A 25,567-nucleotide genomic window follows, 5' to 3' on the forward strand; every position below is an offset into this window, starting at 1 on the left:
ACCCGCTCAGAGGGCTGTAACTAAAGAAACAGGCAATAGTAAGTGTCCAGAATACAGAGAAATGGAAACCTTCACATTGCTGGTAGGAATGTAAATGTTGCAGCCCCTTTAACAGTTTGGGAGTTTCTCAAAAAGTTAAACAAAGAATTCCATATGACCCAGCAATTCCACTCCTAGTTGTCTACTCAAGATAAATTAAAACCTATGTCCACACAAAGACTTGTTCACAAATGTTCACAACAACACTGCTCATAAGAGCCAAAAGTGGAAACAATCCCAACGTTCATCAGCTGATGGATGAATGGATAAATCAGATATTGTATATACACACAACGCAGCATCATCTGGTAACATAGAAGAACTGATAAATGCTACAACGTGGATGAATGTCAAAAACATGATGCTGGGGCGCCTGGGTGGCTCAGTCAGTTAAGCATCTGACTTCAGCTCAGGTCATGATCCCGGGGTCCTGGGATCCAGCCCTGGGTGGGGCTCCCTGCTCCAAGGGGAGTCTGCCTCTCCCCTCTGCTCTGTGCTGTCATTTTTTCTCTCTCTCAAATGAATAAAATCTTAAAAACAAACAAACATGATGCTAAGGAAAAGAAGCCAGACACAAAAGGCCACAGACCCAATGGTTCACTTATATGAAAAGTCTAGAATAGACAAAGTTGTAGAGACAGAAAGTAGATTAGGCTGCAGGCGACGGGGTAATTGTTAATGAGCACAAGGTTTCCTTTTGGGGTGGTGGAAATGTTCCAGGATTAGATTGTAATGGCTGAACCGTAAGTATACTAAATACCTTTGAACTGTACACTTAAAAAAGGTGAATTTTATGGTGCGTAAATTATATCTCAGTACAGCTCTTCTAAGAAAAAGTCAAGATACATTTCCAAGAACGGCTGTAAGCAAGCTTTCTTTCGCCACCCCATCTCACACAGCACAGCTCACACAGATGAAGCTGACGGGTGGCCAGGATCGACCCGTCCCCAAGGCTCATGTGTGAGGATTTAGGACTTAGTACGTGAGCCTCCGCAGCGCGTTTAGATTTTTTAAGCTAAAAAAACATGTAATGGCTTCGCAACGGGAGGGGCATTGCAGCGGCCTCTTTCAAGGTAAAGTGGCCCCAGTTCTGCAGAGATTAAGTCTCTGCTGTCCACTCCCACCCACCATGCCCACCAGAACTGTTGCAGACGCACCTGACGCGAGCAAGCGACTGCCCCGGGGATAACCGCGCGCCCTGCCACCCCGGAGTGGAAATGGGGGTGCGGCTTCCACAGCGGCCTCCCAGCGCCCCGGTCTCGCCACCCCTCGCCCCGCAGCCTGGGGACTGGAACCGCCGCGCCGTACCTGCCCCGGGCCAGGCGAGTCCTCCAGCCGCCCGCATGCCGAGCCTCCGCGCCCGGGCTGTGCGCTCCGCCTCCTCGAGGCCTGCGGGCGGGCGGGGCGGAGCCGGAAGGGAGGGGGGCGGCACGGGCGCCCGGGAGCGCCCCCCCTCCGTAGCCCCCACGCCCGGTGCGGCTGTCTGCGGCGAGCGCAGCGAGCGGACGCGGCGCGCCAGGCTCGTGGCGAAGCACAGGGGCGCTCGGCGAGGGTGCGGGAGTCTGCGCGACCAAGGGGACCCCGGGTCGGCACGTGCAGCGGCGGCTCGTCTCCGCCCCCCACCCCCACCCCCACCCCCACCCCCACCCCCCGCGCCCGGGGCGGAGGCGCCGACCCCGGCGGATCTGGGCGGGAGGCGCCAGCCGCCGAGGGAGGGGCGCGCCCAGGGTGGGCGGCCCGCCGTCGGTCCCCGGTCCGTCGCGGCGCCGTCCCGTGTCTCCCCGGCGAGGGTGGGCAGGGCCGTCCGGCTTCGGGGGGAAGAGCAGGGACGCCCCGCGCCCGCCGCCCCGCAGAGCCCGGCCCCGGGCCCCACCCCGCCGGGCTGCGCGCCGGCCGGCCGGGGACGCGAAGCAGCCCCGGGGAATGAGGCGGCCGCGGCCCCTGGCGCCCCTCCGCGTGTGCGCCGCGCCCCTCGCCCGCCTGCCCCGCGGCCCCCCCCCATGGCGGCCCGGTGGTTCAAGGAGTTCCCGCTGAACCTGAAGACGGCGTCCGAGCGCGCCCGGCCCGGTGGCGGCGGCGGCCGACTGCGCAAGAACTCGGAGGCGGGCGGCGCCGGGCCGGCCCCGGGCAAGGGCCGCAAGAACTCGGCGGCCGAGCTGGGGAGCGGCAGGGCCGGCGTCGGCGCCCCCAGGGACAGCCGGCCGCCCCGGGACAGCCTGCAGGGCCTGCTCCAGGCCGCCGCGGGCAAGGGCCGCAAGAACTCGCGGGCCGCGGAGGACGAGCCGCACCGGGGCGTGGCCAGGAGCGCGGGCTGCCGCACCTACATCAGCAGGCTCATCAAGGTGGACACTCAGGAGAAGAACGGCAAGACCAGCTCCAGCACCAGCAGCACGAGCAGCTCCTCGTCCTCGTCCTCCGCGTCCTCCTCCCCTGCCTCGCTGGGCCCCGAACTGGACAAGGGCAAGACGGGGAAGCAGCCAGACACGGTAAGAATGCAGCCTCCCCGGGGCCGCCTGTCCCAAGCGGGACGGAGAAGGGAGCATAGTGCACCTGCTCAGCCCTAGGCTGCTTTATGCGTCAGGGAAGGTGAGGGTGTGCGTCCCTCCAACGTCTGGTGACAATCAAGGGACCATTTCACGTCGTTACATTTGGTTTTTGTTTTTGTTTTTGTTTTCATCTTGAAAAATCCTCATTCTAAGGATGGGGAACTTTTTGGAAAGGTACTATGCGTTTAATTTTGTTAGCCGTTTAGAAGAGTAATTGAATGAGTCATTCCTGCTTTGTTAAATTTGACCTCCTTATAAATGCGGTTTATTTTAATTTTGAAATCCAGGGGGATTGCCAAGCCAGATCTGTGTATACATTTACGCTTCTTGAGCAGAAGGAAAAGTATGGATTTCAGAGCCTCAGGGACCGGGTGGGACCCAGCCCCTCCTCTGCTAGGGTGGGAGTTCAAGCACCACTGCCCGGGCAGGTGCCCCCTCACGGCTGTCCCAGCCCCTCCGATCCGATCCGTGAACGTCTGTTGGGCAGTAGCCCAAGGAGAAGCCGCCCAGGGCTCCAAGGGCTGCAGAGGGTACGGAATGGGACAAGGAAGTGCCCTTGAGGAAATCACAGATCAGGAGAGAAGGTGTTTCCTGCCTCTTGCACCCCAGAGGTTTTCTGGGTGCCGTCCAGTGCGAGGCAGTTAAGAAAAGGAGTGTGACCCTGTGAGGAGACCCACTCCATCCTTACAGAGATAAGCTGGGTTTTGTTCGCTTGGTTTATATTATTTTATTTTTTAAAGATTTTACTTATTTGACAGAGAGAGACACAGCGAGAGAGGGAACACAAGCAGGGGGAGTGGGAGAGGGAGAAGCAGGCTCCCCGCAGAGCAGGGAGCCCGATGCGGGACTCGATCCCAGGACCCTGGATCATGACCTGAGCCGAAGGCAGTCGCTTAACCACTGAGCCACCCAGGCGCCCCTGATAGCTTGTTTTTTAAACTCGCTCTTCTGGGTGCAAAAAGGGAGAGAAGAGCTCGGACGGAGCTTCCAGACCCCAGCCCAGGCTGTCACCTCCTGTCGTGGGAACTTCAGCTTTCTCTTGCTCGGACTCCAAACACACTGCCTCCCTGCGTGTAGTCAGGAGCCCGCAGCACCTACCCTATGTGTCTGCACTGGGCCCTTCTGTTCATCCTCCACTCGTTCTTCCCACAAATACTGACAGGGGCCCTGTGCTGTGCTGGCCCCGGGGTGGGGGGAGGTAGAGAGATGAGCAAGGACCCAGCTCGCCCAGAATTAGCCCGTGGTCTCCCTGACTGACTCCTTCTAAGCAGATCTAAGCACCTCGCAGCCAAGGGCTGAGTGCTGCGCCCCTCGTTCCTCTCTGTCCTGGCACACGTGGGGGGCACTCATTGGTAGCCCCTGGGGGGGGGCACACGTCGGGGGCAGTGAGAAGAATGGAGCTGGGGGTGCTCTGCAGTGGCCTCTCTTCTGGATGTCCACCATTTCTTAGGCCGTCTCCTCCCAGGCAGGCTCCCCCCGCCCGCCCATGTCTCCCTGTTCATCTGAACTCTCCCTGCCGGCTCGGCTGATGCTTCTCTGCTTCTCCGGGAACCCTTTGGAGAGCGTAGTCAGACTGTAGCAGGACCTGGGGCTTCCTCCCGTAATTCTGATTAACATTCTCTGCCCTTTGGTTCTTACTCCTGTCTTCCTCTTCAGCTGGAGTACTGAGTTTATACTATCCCAGCTGTTTATTGTCGTGTCACACTGCTCTTGGGCAAGTATGTGCTTTTTTGTCCCCATACAGTTCCCACAAAACTGTTCCCCGCTGAGAAGAGCCTGTCAAGCTCAGCTCCCGAGCCAGCATTGTCATCCAGCAGCTGCAGAGTAGAACCGATCACACACACCACCTTTCCGGGCACCTTTCTATTCTTGGAAGATTCGATGCTTTCTGCCACAAATACCGACCAAAACTCTGACTGTAGCCTGGGAGGATCTGTCTGCCTGTGAATTATGGAACCTAGAACTCCCTCAGTGCTGTTTAGTGCTGTTTCTTAGACTTCTTAGGAAGTTCCCTTTGGAGGGGTTGCAGATCCCTTGAGGACCAGAGCAGCTTTGGTCTTAGGTTGATTCCCTCACGGTGTCTCCCCAGTGCTGGTGGACGCTCAGTAGGCACTGGGGGACCAACTGACTTGGTCTATATTGCCCACCAGGTTGGCATTAAAAAGACCAACATTCCAGGGAAGGTGCTAGACCTGTTCATTTCCTTTTGCTCTACAGTGACCGCCATCCTCCACTCCCCACCACCCACCCCTGCCACACTGCCCCCCGCAAATGCATTACTGCTTGGGGAGAGAGCAGGCATGGAGAGATGCTGGGGGGTGAACAGCACTCTGGGTGAATTGTTGCCAGTCAGTTAGACCACCAAGATAAATCAGATGTTTGTCCACCAGATTAACAATGGATAACGACATGAGCCAGTGAGAACACCATGCAAAGGTGGTTGGAGATCTTGACTTCTTTGGAGTCTGCAGATCGTTAGTAGCCATTTTGATACCATGGCCATCCGGGTGTGTGATAACCCTGGCAGGTCTCCTCTCTGGTTCTTTTAAGGTCATCATTTTAGAAGACTATGCTGACCCTTATGATGCCAAAAGGACGAAAGGTCAAAGGGACGCAGAGAGAGCAGGAGAGAATGATGGCTACATGGAGCCCTATGACGCGCAGCAAATGATAACAGGTGTGTGACTGGGACGCCCGGGGGCGGAGTCTCACGCACTGGTGGGGACAGGTACTGACCCGGGTCAGTGGGGAAGAGCAATGACGTGGCCTAATCAGACCTTGCTGACTGGAAGAAACAGAAATCAGGCCCAAGAGTAAGGTCAAAATCTCTAGTGACCTTCCTTTCTGGCTTTGTATCCTTCAGTGTTAGAATTTGCACGGTCTTTAAAGTTTTCCTAATTCTGTGCAAAACGACACTTGTGAGTTTGCAGACCTGCTTTAGAATGTGACCTTCAGGGTGGAGATTGTTTATATGCATTTCTTGGCTGCTTTGAAATCTCTTACGTCCGTAATAGGGGTTGTGAATCTCTGCCAAGGGATTTCATGTTGTTAGAAGATGCGCACGTGACATGATCCTCTGTGTTACGGTGGAAAATTGACTTCTCAACAAGCTAGCCCTACGGTACTGGAGCAAGAGAATTAGTGACTAATCCCTGGTGTGAGCCAAGCCACGCCACGCAGACCTCCTAAAACCAAAGTCAACTGATCTTGTGACCTTTCAAGTTGGAACAGTTCTAGCTTCAGCAAAGCAATCACCCTCTCATTGTTAGTATCAAACTTTTCCCTTTTATCCATAATTCTCTTAAGTTCGTGTAAATGATACTTCAAAATAACATGAACTAAGTTATTTAGATTTATTTGTGAAAGTTGGAGTAAATAGTTTGTTCACCCAATTTTTTTAAATGTTCTTTAATCCATAATGAAAAAATGCATTTCTGAGCGCTGACCCATGGCACCCTTGTCTGAGTGTTTCATGCCTGGGGAAGGCCTCACTGGCCACACGTTCCAGACTGTCTCCCCTGTTTGGAAACAGACTGAAAAACTCTCAGGCGCAGGACCCGCAGGCTGGTCTCAGAGGAGGTGAGCACAGGGGACTCGGCATCCTGGAAGGGTCAGGACAGGCTTCAGAATGAAAATGAGCTATTGCAGGAAAGGGGTGCCGTGTCCTGCTTCCCTGCTTCCAGAGATAAGGCCGCGCACGGGGGAGGGCGTACCCTGGCCAGGCCATGACCCTGAAGGTCACTGGACTGTGACCTCTAATGAAATCTGTGAATGAAAGGAAGTGAAAATGAACTTAGTCAGAACTTTAAAAAAATATCAGAGGCTTGAAAGGAGTAGGGGAAGAGATTTACTTTTACATAAAATTGAGGGAAAAGATATTCTTTAAAAAAAAGATATTCTTTAAAAAAAAAGATAATTTTGACTTATCTTTCTTTTGTCCTTTGGTTTTTATTCTTCTCTTTCTCGTTAACCGGAATAAGTAATTTATCTACACTGTCCCAGCTGTTTATTTGTGGGGCCACATTGATAATAGGGAAAAAATGCCCTGCTTCTCCACCCCCCTCAACATAATCCCCATAAGACTCTGTGTGCTCGTGGACTCCGGTCCTCTCCCCTCGGTATAAAATCAGAGAGATTCTGACTTGCTCATAGACTTTTTAAGAAACAGCAGCAAGTAGAACCAAGATCTCCCCACTCCAGATTGGGTGGACACATTTGAAACGATGGATGCAAAAGCACTTTATATAAGGCATCTTTCCACCCAGACCTACCAAGAAAAATCAGGATTGTCCAACATGAAATAAATGTAATGATAATGATTTTAATATTGGAGCATTTATTAAGTACCAGTCTCCGTTTACAGTTTATGTGAATACATTTGTTTAGGAATATAAGATTAATGTATTCAACTGGAGAATAAATTCAAACTTATTAAACATTTAAGTTACTAACTTTTAAAAAATTGCCAGCTTATTTTGTCTTAAGAAAATCCATGAATTTTAAAGTCTCTTAAAACCTATATCAAAAAGCACCTTCTCGATCAGTGCGGAGAATACACCTCTAGTTCTCCCCGCGCGCCCACAGCTGGACAGAATAACAGGAAGTGAGCTGATCGGAAGCTGGAAATAAAAGATTTGCTGCTGGGGTTTTTTGTTTTGTTTTTGTTTTTTTAAACCTTCTACATTTTTTTGTTCAGTTTGCTCCTTGTATGCTTGGTGGTCATGTCCCATTTAAGAAGTGTTTATTTCTTGAGAACATTAGGGATTTTTCTTTAGTTTCGGCATTTTTCAGGAGATGGAGAGGTGCTAGCGAACACCAGCCCCTGGCCGGCCTCGCTGGTCCCCGCACGGTGAGGGGAGCCCACCTGATGCAACACTGCTCGCGATGTTCTTTTATAACATCCAGCAAATGCTTCTTAGGCGTTTATTTACCATGTAGCGGGCCCTGTGCTGGGCTCTGGGCATCCAGGAAACAAGACCCCCGTGACCCGTGTCCTCAGGGACCGACCTTACAACCCAGGAGGCAAACAGACCTAACAGCAACAAACAAGAAAACGTGTCCTTGAAAAGTGCGGCGAGTGCCGTGAAGTCAGGGTAAGAGTCACCGTCTGCGTGAGGAGCAGAGGAAGAAACAGAAAAGGCATTTATGACTCTCCCATGGCCCAATCACTGTGGGACCCAGGCTCCCTGGATCCCCCCAAAACTTTGCTCTTAACTTTGAAAGCTAAGAATTTATAAGTTTATAAATAAATTCTCCCTTAGATTTACCCAAAGGATGGTTCATAAAAAGATAGGATTATGAATACAAGGCAGTATTAGTGTAAACCTCTCTGTTCTGCTAAAGGAGCAGGAACATTTTAGCTAAACCATTAGCAGAAACAGTCTCCCTAACTTAGCATCAGGAGCTCCACAGGCAGGGTCTTCAGCGGTCCCGAGACCACGTCACTCAGTAGGAAAGCTGCTTCCAAAGCTGGCATCCTGTAAGTCGGCGCCAGGCTTACCAGCCACCTGCCTAGACCCTGCAGCCCTGTGCAGGGTGTTAGAAGTGCCTGGCCCGCAGTGAGGGCACGGAGTTTGGACCCGTTCCACGCCGTGTCCGCATGGACGGGAGAGGCATCGGGTCCTTCTGCGTCCGCTTTTACTCTCCGTATCCTGTCTCAGGTGGTTTTCAGTTTTATTTTTGCCTACAAATGATTTTGTTGGCTTGTTCAAATAGTCAAATCTAAAGGAGAACCTCAATGTTGGGGTGTCCATTTAAAAAATCCACTATGAAAAAAATATAGAAGACTTTTTGATTTATCTAATGCGTCTATACTTTCCTTGTAAAACTTATATTTCAGGGCTCCTGAATTATATCTGCTTTTGTTCAGATATTTAGATCTATTTGATAAGAAAATGTTCAAGTCATTTTATTTATTTTTCAGAGAGAGCTAAGGGAGGGGCAGAGGGAGAGAGAATCTCAAGCAGACTCCCCACTGAGCTTGGAGCCCGACACAGGGCTCCATCTCGCGACCCTGAGATCACCTGAGCCAAGATCACCACCTGAGCCAAAAATCAGGGGTCGGATGCTTAACCGACAGAGCCACCCAGGCGCCCCTATTTGTCATTTTAAATCAGAAGCGAGAGTAGGAATAAAAGATGTGAGTAGAGGGGTGCCTGGGTGGCTCAGTTGGTTAAGCGACTGCCTTCGGCTCAGGTCATGATCCTGGAGTCCCGGGATCGAGTCCCGCATCGGGCTCCCTGCTCGGCAGGGAGTCTGCTTCTCCCTGTGACCCTCTTCCCTCTCATGCTCTCTGTCTCTCATTCTCTCTCTCTCAAATAAATAAATAAAATCTTAAAAAAAAAAAAAAAAAAAAGATGTGAGTAGAAACAGCCCTTCTGTGATTCTGAGGGAAAAACAGCCTGCGAGTCTGCAAGTGATCGTTTAGCAAGCGTTGTGAGATGGATGGGCAAGGGGCTCGCAGAAACACAGTTCGCCTTCTGCGTGAACTCTGGGGCGTCGAGGCAGGAAGCGGCTCCCCTGACCGCACACGGCCTCGGTTTATTCCCCTGTGAAAGTGGGATCACGCGCTCCTCACTGCGTTAGCGGCTTCACGGAGACGCTGGGGTGCACGCGTGTCCCGTGCATGTCGCCCTTATTCAGACACGCCAGAGAATCGTGTTTTCAAAGAGAACTCCAGACGAGCGTGAGGAACCGTGATTGCCGCCCAGCCAGCCTAGTGAAGGACGGGCCCCGTCTCGCGCGGGCTCGGGGCCGGCTGGGCCTGCGGCTGCTGTCTATCTGCCCGCCGCCGCGTTCTGTTGTCGCCGCGGTAAATGGCCTCTATCGGCAGAGCTGGGGCGTAGCTTCCTCTGGCCGTTTCCTCCTCCTCGGCCGTTTCCTCCCGGAGCCAGGCCTGCACGTCAGGGGCTGCTCTCCCCCGGAAGGCCGGCCCGCAGCTCCGCGGTTGTTTCTGTTCCTATGGCGCCGCAGGCTGGGGGCAGCCAGGTGCTGGGGGGAGGCTGCCCCCTCGAAGGGGCGGCGGCCCGCGCTCAAGCCCTGGTTTCCCCTAATTGAACGTTGTTTTAAGGGTGATGCTGCTCTGCAGATCCCGCCGATCCCAGGGCCGTCCTGGGGAGGAGCGCTGCTGGCCCCGCGCTCCCCGGGCCTCCCCCGAGCACCGCCGCGGGCGCACAGTCCATCCCAGGCACCAGGAGGGCAGGCCCTCACCTCACGCGAACACACGTGTGGGAAGAATGTACATCATTCCAACACACACGTTACTTCCTTGTAGGCAGGACTCCTGTGTCTTAAGGTTGGAATCCACTCTCGGTTTCCATCAGCTGGGACGGAGTTGAGGCGAGGACCGTGGGAAAGGTGACCCCCGCCTGCACCAGGCCGTCCAAGCCGTTTTGATCAGAAACGTACAGTTTCTAAGTTCACCCTTTGAATTCCTTTGTGTTTTCTCTTTCCTTTTTCTTAGCGCTACACAAACGTTCTTGTTAAGAGATTCCAGCCCTATCTTACTGAACCAGGAGCAGAGTGTGTTTCTCGTTCCCCATAACTTTGTCTAGAATAATGTAAAGGAGGCGTGGACAGACAGGCAGCCTCCTGCCCCAGCACCCTGCGGGGCCTCACGCAGCCCCAGGCACCGTCCTGGCCTGGGGGTGGGAGCTCCCACACCTCGATGCGGGGGTTCGGACCCAGGGAGAACCCCTCTCCTTGCCCCGGAGCTAGCAAAGACAGGATGGCTGTGGAGGGCTGGAGGAGCTCAGACGGGGGCCCCGGGGACCAGGGAGCGTGCAAGTGCTTCTCAGGCTTTGCTTCCCATGAGAACCCCGTGCCCCAGACCAGCTAAATGGAGGGGCCGGGCATCGGGTGCAGGGTTGGAGCCGGCTGCGGTCAGGGCCCCATCCAGGGTAAGAACCTAATGAATTTAGTGTCCTGATTTTCCCACTTTCCCTTGAATGTTTCATCTGTTGCCCCCTCCTCGTGACAGGAGTCAGTAACTCCTCCCGAGTTTCACTGACGTTTTAAGTTACCGGCACTGTGCTCTTCCCACCCTCCCCTGCTCACCTGGACACCCCCGCCCCGAGCTGAAGCCACCCCGCTCCGCCTTCGACCCTCTCCTTTTCTCTGCTGGTTGCTTTCAATTTCACAGACTAACAGCCTGCATTTATTTGTGGGTAGCTCTGTGGTGTGCACCCATGACCTTCATCTCTCTGAGCCCCACATCCGCACGGCTGGGGGGCTCCTCCCTCCCTCCCCCACCGGCCGCCCAGTCAGTCCTTAGCACGACTGTGCATCCCCCGAAGGTAAGACATGATGGCCCCTGCCCGGCAGTCTCCACCGCTCCGGAAAGGCAGACACATCCACACAGTCTGTGCACCGGGAGCAGGGCAGGCCCAGAGCGGCAGGCCGTGGGGCCGTGGCAGGGGGGTGGGCCGGAGAGGGGAGGAGACGCGGGCGGGGGTCCCCAGGACACAGGGCGTGACAGCAAGTGCAGAGAACGTCAGCAGTTCCATCTGGGTGGAGTCAAGAATGGGTTTTGAGGGGGGATGGGGCCGGTGGTGTGAAGAGAAGAAATTGGAGGAGGAAGGTGGTCTGGTTGTGGCCGGGGTCCCGGGCCGTGCGAGCCGCCCGCGCTGTGTAAGGAGACCATGGAGAGCTCGCGGGCTTGAGTGGTGCCCTGAGGTGCTGGTGCTCAGAAGGGTCTTGACGGTGTCGCGGGGGGAACTGAAGGCTTCCCGTTGGGCATTTAGGAGAACCAGAGCACGCCCCCTGCCAAGGCCTCTGGACCGCGAGCTGGTCGTCCCCGCGCTCCCGCTCCTTCCCGCTGTGGCTGCTGGTTGGGTTTTGCATCCTTAACTTCCAGTGAAACGCACGTGTGATCGATACGACCTGTTGAAGAACACACGACGTAGCGCAGGCCGACAGTGTGAGCTGTGCATCCTTCCTTTCACATGTGTGCGTTTGGAGCCCGGCGTGCCCACTCTCCAGCCTCCCCACCCCATCATCCCTCCTGGCCTGTGTCCTTTGAACTCCCCTCTCACGGGAACAAGGCCTCTGTGGTCCCCCCTCCATATCTGCACTCACGCAGCTTCCTCCCCTGGAAGTGACCTTCTCTATCAGAGTGAACCCATCTTCCAATTCTCTTCCACTTGGAGTCCATCCAAGTGCGGCCCTGGAGAGTCCAGCTTCCTGCTCTTACATCCAGGCTCTGCCACGTTTGAGTGAGGACGGCTTCCTTCGGCTTCGTGCCTCAGCCTTCCCTTCTGTAAAATTAGGGAAATAATGGTACCGCCTTGTAGGCAGTTGTGAAGACCGCGGGGTGCTCACTGTTGTCGTTATGCCCGCAGGATCGTTTGTGAGTGTGTCTGGCTTCCTCTGTTTGGAAACTGCCTGGGAGTCCAGAACTCTGTCCGGCGTCTGGATCCCTCCCCTGCGTGTGGGCTGGTGCTGGGGAGACAGTGAGCCGTCCGTCGACGCCTGTGAGCGGACAGGGGTCTCAGCCTTCCCACAAGGTGTAGGAACTGCAGGCGAACCACACTCCAGGCAGAGGAGGGGCCGAGACCGGGGAGCAGGTCGCCGGCGGCCACGTGGCTTCCCACCAAGTGTGGAACGTGTCTTCGGGGGCCTGCTGCTCGCCGGGCCCGCGGGCAAACCGGCATCCACGCAGCGCCCCTTCGGCCGGCCGGCAGGAGGCCGCCCGGTTCCTTCGGCGCGTCCGTGGCACGTTTCTGTCAGGGCTCTGTCTCTGGTGTGTCTTTCAGAAATCCGACGCCGAGGCTCTAAGGATCCGCTGGTGAAGGCTCTTCAGCTGCTCGACAGCCCCTGTGAGCCGGGCGAGAACAGCACGAAGACGGAGGCTGCGGCCAAGAGACGCAGCTCCAGGGACCTCCTGGGGAAGCCCCCCCAGCTGTACGACACGCCCTACGAGCCTGGGGACGGGGCCCCCGACCGGAGGGCGCGGCTGCCCGCGGAGGACGAGCGGCCGGCGGCCGAGTACGAGCAGCCGTGGGAGTGGAAGAAGGAGCAGATTGCTCGGGCGCTGTCGGGTGAGGACCCCGTGTGCGTGGAGCCCAGGCCGAGGCCCTGAGGTCGCACCGCTCAGAAATCCCAGTCTGGTCGCTGCCGTGCCTCCCAGCCACTCCAGCGATCAGACTGGGGTCAGCTTTCACTAACCCGACTCAGTGCTGCTCCTCAACCGTTTGAAATTCCTACCTATCCGATGGCGGTCTGGGGTCCAGTGCCTCACAGACGGAGGTGTCTGGGGGCCTGTGAGGCGCTCTTCGTTGGCTGTGTCAGCAGCCCTCCCCCAGGAACCGGTTCCTTAAGTGTGTGTGTGTAGAGTAAGGGGAGGGGCAGTGGGTGGGAAAGGTGTTCCTGCTTCCGCTTCTCCCAGGACACAGTTTTCCTGCCTGGCTGGCCGCGGGACCTTCTTCTCCTTCGACTTAAAAAAGCCAGGGATGTGTTTTCCCTCCACCAGTAAAGCCAGGTTGGTGATGAGCAGCGCAGGCCACGTCAAGGGTGGGTGCAGAGGGTGAGGTATGTGACAGCGGACATCTGAGTCCATTTTGGTTTGGCTCAGTCCTGTTTTCCACAGCCCTCTGTCGGCACCTGCTCTCTGGACGCCGAGCCACGTGTGGCTCTGGACGTCTGTTCCGTCCAGCCCAGATGCCGTAGCGTCTGCCGCTCAGTAGCTTCCGTCTCCAAGTGCGTGTTGTTTTATTATTTCATAGTAAAAACTGCTTGTTTGGTTTCATAGAATGAAAACGCACTTGCGCCTTTTATTCTAAATACACCAAAACTCGAAGTGTTTACAAGTGCACGGTAAATGTGCCCTCGAGACCCCCCTCACCTTCTGAAACTATTGGACAGGAGAGCGTCTCCCTGGACAGTGGCCGTCGGGGACCCTCGAGGTGTGACCGCAGCCGGGTGTTTGCAGGCGCTTTAGCCATCGGGAAGGGGGCAAGGAGGCTTTTGTGTGAAGCGCACATGGGTTGCCCGTGGGCTCTGTGTTAGACGAGCCTCCTTTCCAGTTCAGTTTGAAGGCTCTGACCGGCCTTCCCTCAAGGAGGACACAGTGAAGCAGCACCAACGGCCGAGGAGCCGGACGCAGAAGATCCCGAAGCCGGCCGTCTCGGACCACAGCGAGGGGGAGAAGGTGGACCCGGCCCTGCCACTGGCGAAGCAGCCGTGAGTCTCGTCCTCATCCCCGCGGAACGAACAGCGGCTGGGAGCCTGCTGGTGGGGGGAGGGGGGCTCGCCCATTTCACGTGATTATTTTTGTTCCTGAATTCTCATCTGGCTGGGGCTGATTAATGAAGACCTATTTTCAAAGCCCACTGCATTTGTGCAGAATAGAAAGTGCACTGCATCCCAAGAGCCTGATTTTACATTTCATTCTCCTGTAGCGACTGACCCTAGTCCTGTTCACTCCCTCCCTCTCTATGACTGATGGATTTCGTGATCCCGGATTACCCAAATCCGTATCTCGTCTCTCCTGAGCATGAAGCAGGGTCTAGGTCAGGCTACTGACCCTCCAAGAGAAGTGCATTAAAGAGAATGCGTTTTGGAGTGAGGCCCCGTCTGATCTGTGTTTTGATGTGGGTGCCCCCCCCTTTACAGTTGGTATCACGGTGCCATCACCCGAGCGGAGGCCGAGAGCCGACTGCAGCCCTGCAGAGAAGCTGGTTATCTGGTTCGAAACAGCGAGTCGGGGAACAGCAAGTACTCTATCGCACTCAAGTGAGTACCAGAGCTGTGTGGGCTTTCCCGGGTGGCACCGGCCCTTCCAGTCATGGGCAGAGGACTGCTCAGGAAAGATCATATCTGAAGGTGGTTCGCAGGGTACAGATTGCCAGAAAATAGGGGCATTTGCTCGGACCACAGCATGGGAGATGCTCGGATCCGAACGCAGAGTCGGTACTAGGCAGATGCCCCCAGGTCTCCCGAGATGGTGAGGGCCTCTCTCGTCCCGAGTGACGCAGCGTGTGCTGTCCGTTGCCTGCCCTAACGTAGGCCCTCCACGAGGCCCAGCAGAGAAATAATCCCTGACAAAAAGGGGAATTTCCAGCGGGACACTTGGGTGGTCCTTTTATTCCCCAGTGTTTGGGACTTTAATAAATCAGATCCCTTGATGTCCAAATGCCACCTGCAGCTTTGACAGCAGTTTCTTCTGGGGAAGGAGGACACGCTGAGCTGCTGCTCCCTGCCTGACTGTACGAGAACGCTCGTGTGCACGAGGCGGGCCTGGCGGGTTTTGTGTCATGGAAATTCTCGCTGCTCTGCGGGTTCAGCGGTACTGTGTTGGAGGATCATTGTCAGAGCCCTAAGAGCACTTCCTTCCTGAGGAAGCTGAGCCCCTGCAGCTGAAACAATCAGACTGGAGGGAAGAGAGGCTGGGGGTGTTTGAGCAACACGGCTTGGAAAGCGGGGCCGGCCACCAGACACACAATACCAGGAGTAGCTGTGCTGCGTTCCCGAAAGGGGGCTCGTGGACCAGCTCTTGAGCCTTTGGTACCAGCTGTCGTTACGCACAACCAGGACCGGTCTTTCCAGTTGGAGGGTGGGAAGGGAGGAAGGAGGAAACAGGGTTTTATTATGATTATTATTATTAATATATTCTTTGGGGAGGAAAGAAAGAGGAAACCGTACATATGTCCTTGTCCCATGACGAGGAGGGTGAGTTTAAACCTCACCCTAGTGGTCTCATACTCGGGCATAAGCCCTAGTTGGTGATTTGGGAGACAGGGGAGATTGGGCTTTGTGAGTGTGTGTGTGTGTGTGTGTGTGTGTCTTTTTGGCCCAGCACCTGATGACTTGTGTGCTTTACGGACAAACAACCCAAGGATGACCCACCTTGAGCCGAGGGCCTCAAAGCCTCTGACAGCCCCCTGGAGAGCGGGGAGCCCCATTCAGGGCTCGATCCCAGGACCCTGGGATCATGACCTGAGCCGAAGGCAGACGCTCAACCACTGAGCCCCCCAGGGGCCCCCAGAGTGCCTTTCTGTTCGAGTTTGTAGCCATTCCAGGGGTGGGTGGGAACCTGCCTGCCGGTGACTCTGGCTGGCATTGCTCTTGGGGGGCAGGGACCCCTGCTCACTCATTCACGTGTCCTCCTCAATCTCGTTTTGTTTCAGGACTAGTCAAGGGTGTGTCCACATCATAGTGGCCCAGACCAAAGACAACAGGTACACGCTGAATCAGACGAGCGCGGTCTTCAACAGCATCCCCGAGGTGGTACACTATTACTCCAACGAGAAGCTGCCCTTCAAGGGGGCAGAACACATGACCTTACTCTACCCCGTGCACAACAAGGGGCACTAAGGTCCGGCCAGCAAGCGCCCTGGCCAGGCCCCTCCTCCTGAGCAGGCGTCTGCCCCCGACCGGCACTGGGGACAGGGCCGGAGTGCCCCACGGTGATCAGGAGGAAGTGGGAGTCTCCATCTAGAAGGCGAAATCTTTGGCCTGACATCCACTCCGCGACACCTGGTTACGGACCTGTTGCTTTTCTACAATAAGAAATCATACTTTACCCGCTGCCTCCACTCTCCGGAGCAGGTGTTCTGTTTGGGGGTGACTCTCAGGAAAGGTAAGTCAGGAGTCCAGGAATATTAAGGCTTTCCAAAAATGCGCTAGGTATGACCTGGAATACCTGGTCTCTAAACAAACCAACAGAAACGCAATTGGCTTCCATGTGAGGCAATAAAAAATGATCGTGTGGACCAGAAGAGCGTGTATCCTGGACCCCTCCTTGGGGAAGAGGACAAAGAGTGGGGAAACACGTGGATATGGATGACTTGGAGAAAGTGTCCTGGTTCAGCTCTGGAGTCCATGAAAATTCACGACTCTGACGAGAGTATTTTGTTGGTCAGCCTTCTAAGAAAGTTTATGTTTTCTCAGTCTCTGTGGACTTTTTCATCATCTTTAATATGAACATGAACAGGAAGGAAGATGCCTCTGATTTAAGAATCGGCAATGTAAATTAAGCATTGGCGTCATTATAATTCTGAATTGTAGAATAAAATAACGATTTCATTTCTGATTTTTTAAAAATCTGAAAAATTTGCAAAGCTCAACAACTGTTTTCTTATTGGATAATTATTCAGAACTTCTGATGTCTTTGGTTTCACCTTTGAGCATTTCAGCTGTTAGGGAACGATTTTTAATTTGTGTCCCCCAATTAGATTTGCTCTGTATTTTTGGAGTAAATTTTAAATATACTTATCTCTACCCCTTGGAGCTGAGTGCCTGAACTGGGTCTCAAACCTGCAGTCTGTCTCGTGCAGAGCAGACCAGTTCTCGCTGTACAAAACTGTCTTAAAAGACTGAGGTTTCTCCAACTACTACTGCTTCAGATATTAAATTAATATTCATAGTATCGTTATCTTTATGGTTTGTTGTGAACTTCGATTGCCAATTTACTTACTGTGAAAAAAATAAATAAAACCCCATGAGAATGGCGTTCTGTGAGGAGCCCCCGGTGAGCGGCCTCTGTGGTCTGGGTTAGCTGGCGGCGCCCAGGACAGATCCAGATCCATCAATGAGAAGTTCACTGTTGTAGCTTCGGTTATAGACACAAAAAAGGTTGATTTGGTTAATTTTTAGGGAAGCCTGTCTTTCTAGTTATTAGTTACTGTTCTGCTATTATGATTTAGAGGTTAGTAAATACTTGCTTCTCTATTCAGTTAAGGCTGTAGCCAGAGGGTTGTGTGATCTTTGATTTAAAAAATGTGAGAGGAACCTTTTCTTATTGAATCTCAACGATTTTATGAATAGAGTGTCTGTTTTTTAAATACTGATAGAGCTTTTTAAATGTGCATTCGTTCATGGGTGCCATCTTTAGTACAAGATTTTTACAAATTTTTAGCGTCTGTAGTTCCAGTTCCATTCAACAAATATTTATTATCTTCCATATACAAATAATTCATTTATTAAACTTATTTTTAGTTCAACATTCTAGAAGTGAAATATTTCTTACTTAAACTTATTCTACAAAATATAGCAGTTATCCTAACCTTAATCAACGCTAAAAAGCTTTGCAAAATTTTTCTGTGCGCACTGGATGATTTTTGGCCCATGCCCAGCAGCCGTGGTGAACGTGTCATGAAATAGCGTCTGGAAAGCAGACCTGATGCGTTAGGTCTTTACTAAGCTTCCATCATATGCTCAGTATCGCGCTTTCTCTGCACTGTTTTTCCATGACAGTTATGTCATGTTCTTTGTGCAGCTGAAAGTGGAGATGTGGAGTTTGTATATGGTCCAGCTCCTTCACACTATGCAGGGGGCTGTAGGAGGAAGAAACGTAGTAGCCTGGAAGGGGGCCGAGCTGCTCTTCCCTTCCTAAGGCTGTGAGCCGGCCGACAATGGCGGAGGCTTCACCAGCAGCAGGCGCCCTGTGCTGGGAACACGGGCCAGGCAGGTGCCTCGGAGACGTCCCGAGTGGCTTCCCTGTGGGGCCTCCCGGGCCAGCTCATCTGAACCCCTGTGACACCTTTCCTCTCGGAGCTCCCAGTGCTTGGGCTTTTTGCCATTCTGTCTCAATACACATATTTTCCCATAGTCTCCTTTCTTTTCAGTTCCCTCTGTCTCCCAGAATCTTTTCGGGTTCCTCCTGAAGAGGAACCGTCCTCCAGCAGATGTGTGCCCCCTCGCCTGGAGTGTGGTGCCCTCAAGCTCCCTGCATCCGTGCTCCTTCTCCTGTACCCCCCTTTTTAAAAAATGCTCTGCCCCGGCTCACTAGATGAATTTATGTAGTTGCTTCATTTCAGGCCTATAGGACATTTCTAGTTACTTTGCTACCATAGCGGTTTCTGTCAGGATGGACTTCAACCGGGGAGTTGTATATTTAAATAAGCAGGAATAAGGTGGTGGAGCAGTGTTACTCTGTGTAATAAAAGAAAATACTGCGGGGCGCCTGGGTGGCTTAGTCGGTTGCGTGAGACTCTTAATTTCGGCTCAGGTCCTGCTCTCAGGGTGGTGAGATCGAGCTCAGCGGGGAGTCCGCTGGAGTTCCTCCCTCCCTCTCCCTTTGCCCCTCCCCCATTCATGCTCGCTCTCTCTAAAATAAATTTTTTTTTAAAGGAAAATACGGATATGCCTGCTTTCTATCCAGAATTACTTTCTCAAGCATTTATAAAAAGAACCTTTATTCTTTGCTCAGTCGTTATTCATTTATTGGCCTCTGCCATCGGATGGGGAGGTGGGCAAAGTTTTGGGGACGGGTGGGGAAATAGTCCTAATTTGTTAATTGGATTATTTCACTGCTCTTACCCTGTTAATGGCCATTGTGAGTGAATGTTCATACTTGATTCAGAAGAACTGAGCATCTGAGATACTCTTCGAACGAGGGTGGCCTTTCTGTTCCATTAAAATGTGCTTTTTCAGTCAAAGGTAATGCCTCATTTTTCCATCAGTCTGGGGGAAAACGAAGACGTCGGCGTTTCCCCGCCGACACCCCTTGTAGTAGTTGGCAAAACTGCTGTGACGCTTTCTCACGGAGGCCGGCTCTCCCCTGTTCCATAATCCGTACTGTTTTGGCCTTCGGCCTCTAGAATATCACTCTTTATTCTGGCCTCCGATTCGTGTGCCCCATTAACTTGTACTTGGAGACGCTGGGCCTCACTTCACCCTCCTTGATCGCCGGCCCTGCAGGAAGGACGAGACGGTGCGTCGCTGCCACCTGGTGGGGACAGAGCGAACGGCCCGGGAACGCAGGCGCGCGGCGGGGAGGGTTCCCGGGGCGTTTCTGGTACAGCCCACGGCGGGGGGGGCAGTGATGCGCGGCACTTGCCATCTTGAGACCTGGCCTCTCCTGCGGAAGGCTGACGTGCAGGCCCCTGGGCGGCGGGTCGTGCCGTCGTGTTTTAGCGAGCATGCCAGCAGCAGACCCTTGAGATCATTTTGTCACGTTCCTGACCATTCAGTTATTTTGTTAGGGGCTTTAACGTGTTAACTAATACCTACGTCTGACTTTCGAAGCCATCTGAAGAGTGTATGGGATGCCAGCGCCCGTCTGCAGTGCTTTGGTAAATTGTATCCGAGAGGTTGTGTAAAATTTCTGGATGTCTGGCTGCAGCCAGCGTACCCCCCGCGCCCCCCGAAGATGCTCGCGGAGATGTAACTGCAAATAAACGCTGTTCCGAGAAAACCAGTGTGCTCGCTCCGACTCGGGTGAGCACCCCCTCCCCTTGTAGGTGCTTCTGCTCTCCTGCGGCCGCTGCGCACGCAAGGCGGGACGGAACCGCTGGACCCACCAGAGCTCGTCTCACGCGGCTTCTTCCCAGTCGGACGTGGCCCTGGGAAGCTTCCCCCTCGGTTCCTTGGCATCTTCTCGAGCAGAGAGATGTTGCCTTGGTCCTCAGCCCTTCCTTGGTAGCCGCGTGCGTCCTGCGTTGAAAGTCGGCTTTCTTTCCCTTGTTATTCATACAGACGCCCCGTCCCACCCATGGGAGTTGATGCTCTAGTCTGTCGTGAAGCTTGAAATCTATAATTTTTTAAACTTCTACCAGGTGATTCTGATACCCAGCCACAGCTGAGCACCACCAATGGAAGCTACTATTTAGAAAAAATGCAAATACATTCATTTGAGGTTCTAGAAGCTTCTAGAAGGCTGTGGTACTGAGTCAGGATCAAATTTTTAATTTCCATTAAACATTTACATAAATTGCCACCAGGTGGTACGAGGGCCTGCCGTGTTTGCCCGTCTCTGTGTAACAGAAAAGGACATTTGCGTCGAGGACTGTTCGACACCCCCAGCCCCCCCCCCCGCCCCGCCCAGCAATCAGAGCAACGGTTTTCGGAGTCCAGGTGGCGCACACATTTGTAAGCTCCCAGGGTTCAGCGGCTTTTGTGTGTCGTCAGATCCCGATCCTGTGGAAGGTCGAGGTGTGAGCACTGAGGCTAGACCCTCACCACCACCTGCGCTGCTTAAACCGATGCTCCCGGACAGTATGTCTTCAATCCTCCTTAAGCTTGTGAGCCCGGCGGCAGCCTCATTTTCTGATCAGGACACTTGGAAGAGCCTAAGACCTTGTCCTGGGTCCGTCACGGAGTGCGTGCCGGGGTGCAGACCACAGCCTCCTGCTCATTCCCAGCGAGACAGGAGCCCTGTAGAATCCCCACGTGTGAAGAACACAATCAAACCAGTGGGACGAGGTTGTTAAACTAGCCACTTGGTTTTAGTTAAGTGAAAGATAAAGTTTTAAAGGGACGCCTGGGTGGCTCAGTGGTTAAGCGTCTGCCTTCAGCTCAGGTCATGATCCCAGGGTCCTGGGATCGAGCCCCGCATCGGGCTCCCTGCTCGGCAGGAAGCCTGCTTCTCCCTCTCCCACTCCTCCCGCTTGTGTTCCCTCTCTCGCTGTCTCTCTCTCTGTCAAATAAATAAATAAAATCTTTAAAAAAAAAAAAAGATAAAGTTTTTAAAAAAGCACGATAGCCGAGAATTGGAAGCAAACCAAGTGCCCACAGACAGACGGACGGAGAAAGCCAGAGTGCCGACCACACAGAAGGGAGTATCCGCCTCAAAGGAGGGAAATTCTGACACCTGTGACAGCGAGGATGAAGCTTGACAACGTTCTGCTGAGTGAAATGAGCCAGTCCCAAGAAGACAAATATTGTAAGATTCCACTTCTATGAGAAACCCAGGCAAATTCACAGAAACAGAATGGTGCGGGGAAATGGGGAGTTATTTAATGGCTCCGAGTTTTGGTTTTGCAAGCTGAAATGTTCCAGAGGTTGTGTACACAATAATGTAAATATACTTAACACCACTGAACTGTACTTAGAAATGGTTCAGTGGAGGGGCGCCTGGGTGGCTCGGTCAGGTAAGCATCTGCTTTCGGCTCAGGCTGTGATCTCGTGGTCCTGGGATCAAGCACCCACACCCCCATCGGGCTCCCTGCTCAGCGGGGAGCCTGCTTCTCCCTCTGTCTGCCTCTCCCCACCCACCTGCTCCTGTTCTCTCTCCCTCCCTCTCTCTCTCTCAAATAAATAGAGTCTTTTAAAAAAATGGTTCAATGGGGCGCCTGGGTGGCTCAGTTGGTTAAGCGACTGCCCTCGGCTCAGGTCATGATCCTGGAGTCCCAGGACGGGTCCGCATTGGGCTCCCTGCTCGGCGGGGGGTCTGCTTCTCCCTCTGACCCTCCCCCCTCTCATGTGCTCTCTCTCATTCTCTCTCAAATAAATAAATATTTTTTTAAAAAAATGGTTCAATGGAAAATTTTGTTACGTGTCTTTTACCACAGGGGAAAAAACCCCAAAAACAATGCCAGTCTCAGACATCCAGAGACCAATGCGCTCTCTCCCCATACGTGAGCCCCATGGACTCAGGCCGGGGAAGTAGAATTGGGTTGAGGTAAGGCGTCCACCACCGGACAAACCCATGCCGGGTCTGAGGGCCCATCCTATCCCCGGTGTGGGAGTGTCCACCCCAGAACGGGGTGGTCTGAAGCCCTGATAATCCACATGCTATCAGCTGTCGAGGAGACGCACTCAGAAGCATGTGGATTATCACTTCCAAGATCCCCAAGGAGCATCAGAATGACCTCCCCCACGTTGTGAATCACTGGGGTATGAGCCACTGCATCTTCTTGATTCAGGCTTAAAAGGCCTTCTACGGGATATTATTTTAATGATTCAGATTGCCCTCCGATTTATGTTCATAAACAGGATTACTAGTTCGGATTAATTGGGGAAAGATGCATTAGTGTGTGCATGTGAAAGCTAATTAGATTGTCAAGGTATCAACCAGTGTGTTGTCCACAAGTGAGAATCGTGGTTTACACTGATGATAGTTAAGAAAGACTTGTTCAGGGGCACCCGGCTGGCTCAGCCAGTCATACATGCAACGCCATCTCCAAGTTGTGAGTTCGAGCCCATTGTTGGGTGTGGAAATTACTTTAAAAGAATAAAATCTTAAAAAAAGGGGGCACCTGGGTGGCTCAGTCGTTAAGCGTCTGCCTTCGGCTCAGGTCATGATCCCAGGGTCCTGGGATCGAGCCCCGCATCGGGCTCCCTGCTCGGCGGGAAGCCTGCTTCTCCCTTTCCCACTCCCCCTGCTTGTGTCCCTTCTCTCGCTGTGTCTCTCTCTGTCACATAAATAAAAGAAAGAGACATGTTTATATTCATTTTGGATTGTTTTAAATGGTATGTTTGCAAGTGAAACATTCTCCCCAAAGTCCTTGCATTTTTTTAAATGGAGAATGTCAAGGCTTTGGAAAGACTCACCTAAGACTCTGGGCAGCTTCCCACTGGCTATCTCGCGGTCAGCTTTGCTTAACCTCTGGTCCCCACCTACTTCTCATACTTCTCAAGAAACATTCTTCATAGACAGCACAGTGCGGCTGAGCTATGCCAAAACACAGGGTTTAGTGAAAAGCTTTCTTTAATTGTAAAAACATACATGCTCATGAAAAAATGTTTAATATGCATCAAAAAGTCATCTATCTATGTAGTCTTCAGTGACTTCCTAAAGTGACTTCCTTGCTTTTAGAATAGCACAAAATCGCTCAACCCAGTGTGTGTACAGGGCAGCCCCCCAGCCCTCACCAGCGGCCCTGGGCAAGCCTGAGCCCATGCAGCCACTCTCCACCCAGACCCGTCCACTGAACCCCACCACACACTGACCATCCGCTCCTGGGGAGTGTTTGCTCCCAAACTCTGGTGGATGGCCAGCATCCCGAGGAAGGGGCCGGTCCCTCCTGGGTCACTGTGGTTCAGGACACTTTCCTTGAAAGTCTCACCATCCAAAGAGAACCAGCATTCACAGCATAGTGGCCATTACCTTCCAGAGAGAGTGGGCATAATGCACACGTGGAGCATTTCAAGGAAGTTCACCGAAGTGTATACCAAGAAGCAGCAGGAGAAAATCAAACCATCCACGCAGAGTTCAGAGCTGGTACAGACTGGGGGGAAGTGGTTGGATTTGGTTTCTGATCAAGGGTCATTATGAGTAAGGACCTAGCTGCTGCCCCTCCCCTCTATACCTCATCTTTTGGGGTTTGGCTGCTTCGGGGACCTGCCTTTGTGGGCTCCCGACTCCCCCAGGCTTGGCTTCTTAGCCCTCGCTCACATGACAGGTGTGACAAACCAAATGGGGAATTGGGGGTGAGTGGGCCAGGACCCCGCCTGCAGGGGGCTGGAGAGGACCATCCCGGTGGTCACCAGTGCCGGGGGGCCTGAGCCACATGGGGAGGACAGCACTGCTCTTGGAGTCAGGCAGACCAGGTTTACGGCCTAGGTCAGCCTGTCTTGGACCCCTGCCCCCACCTCAGCCGCCTCACCTGTAAGCCGGCTAGAACACTTACCCGCAGCGCCGTTCAGATGAGAAAGAACATCCTGTTTGTGAAGCACGTGGTGGAGGGTCCACAAGTGGTAGCTATTATTATCAGCTCATTTTAATGGACCCTTTCTCTTTTCTACCAAAAAGGGGCCGTGGACTCCAGGTGACCAGCAGGGCTGGTGGTGTCCGCCTTTGCTGTGCACAGATTTTGTTTCCCGATTAACACCATACGTTGTCTCGGAACCCCGCCTCCAGCCTCGTGGTCTGCCCCACAGGGACCCTCAACACGGAGGCACCGCCATCGTGAGTCAGAGGTCCACGGCCGGAGCCCGAGCTGCTCCTGACCCTCAGACCTGTCCGTGGAAACGATCCGCCAAAGGACGCCACGTCCTCATGTGGGACGCCCCCAGCACCCACCTCATCCCAGAAATGGCCACGGTCACCCCTGGGGTTCAGGAGCACCTTCCTCGGAGCCATCTGGGGGGTTACTTAGCTTTCTGCGCCCACGTCACACCTACTGAACAGGAGTCCCTGCTGATCCCCGCTCCTCACCGGTGGTGTGGGTTTGCGCCCTGCAGGCCGGTGTGTGCAGGCTGCCGTCTGCCCCCCACTTCTCCGTTCTTCCCTTGCTGGCCACAGACTCCAGGGTGTCGCGCTTACAACATTCAACATTTCAAAATCCCTATTGCACAGCACTTCAACTTAAAAACCAAAATAATGTGCAACTGTCTTCCCGATGAGTTCCATTCTTTAGAAAATCGTAACGAAGCTTCCGTTTCACAGTAAGCTACTTGTGAACACTGGCAGATGTATTAAGCAATTTGAAGTTAAATTAGAAGAGCATCCTTAACTGAGTATTACACACATCCGCAGTATGAACGTCTCATGATTTTACTGAAAAACTTAATTTTACCCACGTTTTGGATTGTCATCTAAAACTACTGGTATGAAATAAGACATGGCTAAGGTGTCGTCTTGTCTGGTTGTGAGTGACAAGCAGGGACTTCCATAAGACACTAGGGATTGGTCAGCATTTCAAGGCCAGTGCAGGGCTCAAGGTCACCAGCCATCACCACGCGTGCACATGCCCCACAGCCGGCCGGCCCGGCCCCCACCGTGCCCCAGCTGCCCTCGAGCACCGCCCGGCTGCGGCCAAAAGCTTGGCGGAAAGCTTCCTGCTTCTGGCCGGCACTTCTCTCCGACATGGAGAAAGTCCTGGTCTCCTCCTGCTTCGACAAAGAGGAAAGAAAAAGTGCTTTCCTCAGCGGCCGGCCCAGCAACTGGGTGCTCTCGGCCGTCCCCTGTGAGGACCACCCGCCGCTCTCCCGGTTCTGGCGGAAAGAGCATCGTGACCATGTCAGCCCGACAGCAATGCTGTGCGGAGGGAGGTTCCTCCTTCCATTTCCTGTCCTGGTGCCCACTCCTGTGCCCCTGCTCAGCCCACACAGCCCAGCCACCAGGGAGACATCTGTTTCCTGTGGCACTTTCTGCAAGACGGGGACCGACCTCGAGGAGACAGGGGGTCGGCAGGCCAGCGCCGTGGCTCCCGTGGGGCTCAGGCAGGGCCTCCGGCTTCCAGTCTGACGTACAGAATCTCTGGGCTCCCCAGCCTGGAGCCGCCTGCTAACTCCAGTCCGCAGGCAGCCACACGATGGCTCTCCTCTGTTTGGAAGCCGCGGATGGCCGCGACCCGAGGTTTTCCTGCCAGAGACCCTTT

The 25,567-nt window shown here is 53.6% G+C and overlaps 1 protein-coding gene and 1 long non-coding RNA gene across 2 annotated transcripts in view; one reads left to right on the plus strand and one right to left on the minus strand.

Moving 5' to 3' along the window:
• LOC115941437 (uncharacterized) overlaps positions 1–1,503 on the minus strand; it is a 30,137-nt gene extending 28,634 nt beyond the window's left edge. Inside the window, exon 1 of the long non-coding RNA XR_014146710.1 lies at positions 1,348–1,503. This is a non-coding gene — a long non-coding RNA (uncharacterized LOC115941437). The remainder of the gene's footprint in view (positions 1–1,347) is intronic.
• Positions 1,504–1,791: 288 nt separating this feature from the next.
• On the plus strand, positions 1,792–17,286 carry SHE (Src homology 2 domain containing E). Its single transcript, XM_081825538.1, has 6 exons — positions 1,792–2,525; positions 5,136–5,262; positions 12,338–12,622; positions 13,607–13,763; positions 14,196–14,315; positions 15,710–17,286. Exons 1-6 carry the CDS (start codon positions 2,040–2,042, stop codon positions 15,894–15,896), a joined length of 1,362 nt encoding a protein of 453 aa, XP_081681664.1. The 5' UTR covers positions 1,792–2,039; the 3' UTR covers positions 15,897–17,286.
• Positions 17,287–25,567: the final 8,281 nt, after the last annotated feature.

This window comes from Leptonychotes weddellii, chromosome 6, assembly GCF_054177405.1.
Source record: "Leptonychotes weddellii isolate Sample4059 chromosome 6, ASM5417740v2, whole genome shotgun sequence".
Lineage (NCBI taxonomy): Eukaryota > Metazoa > Chordata > Mammalia > Carnivora > Phocidae > Leptonychotes > Leptonychotes weddellii.

What these genes read in the sequence shown, in the direction of transcription:
- SHE (XM_081825538.1), top strand. Translation starts at nt 2,040, where the DNA reads ATGGCGGCCCGGTGGTTCAAGGAGTTCCCGCTGAACCTGAAGACGGCG. An exon ending in CGCGCAGCAAATGATAACAG is followed by an intron (nt 5,263 to 12,337) that starts GTGTGTGACTGG and finishes TGTGTCTTTCAG; the next exon opens with AAATCCGACGCCGAGGCTCT. An exon ending in GATTGCTCGGGCGCTGTCGG is followed by an intron (nt 12,623 to 13,606) that starts GTGAGGACCCCG and finishes CCTCCTTTCCAG; the next exon opens with TTCAGTTTGAAGGCTCTGAC.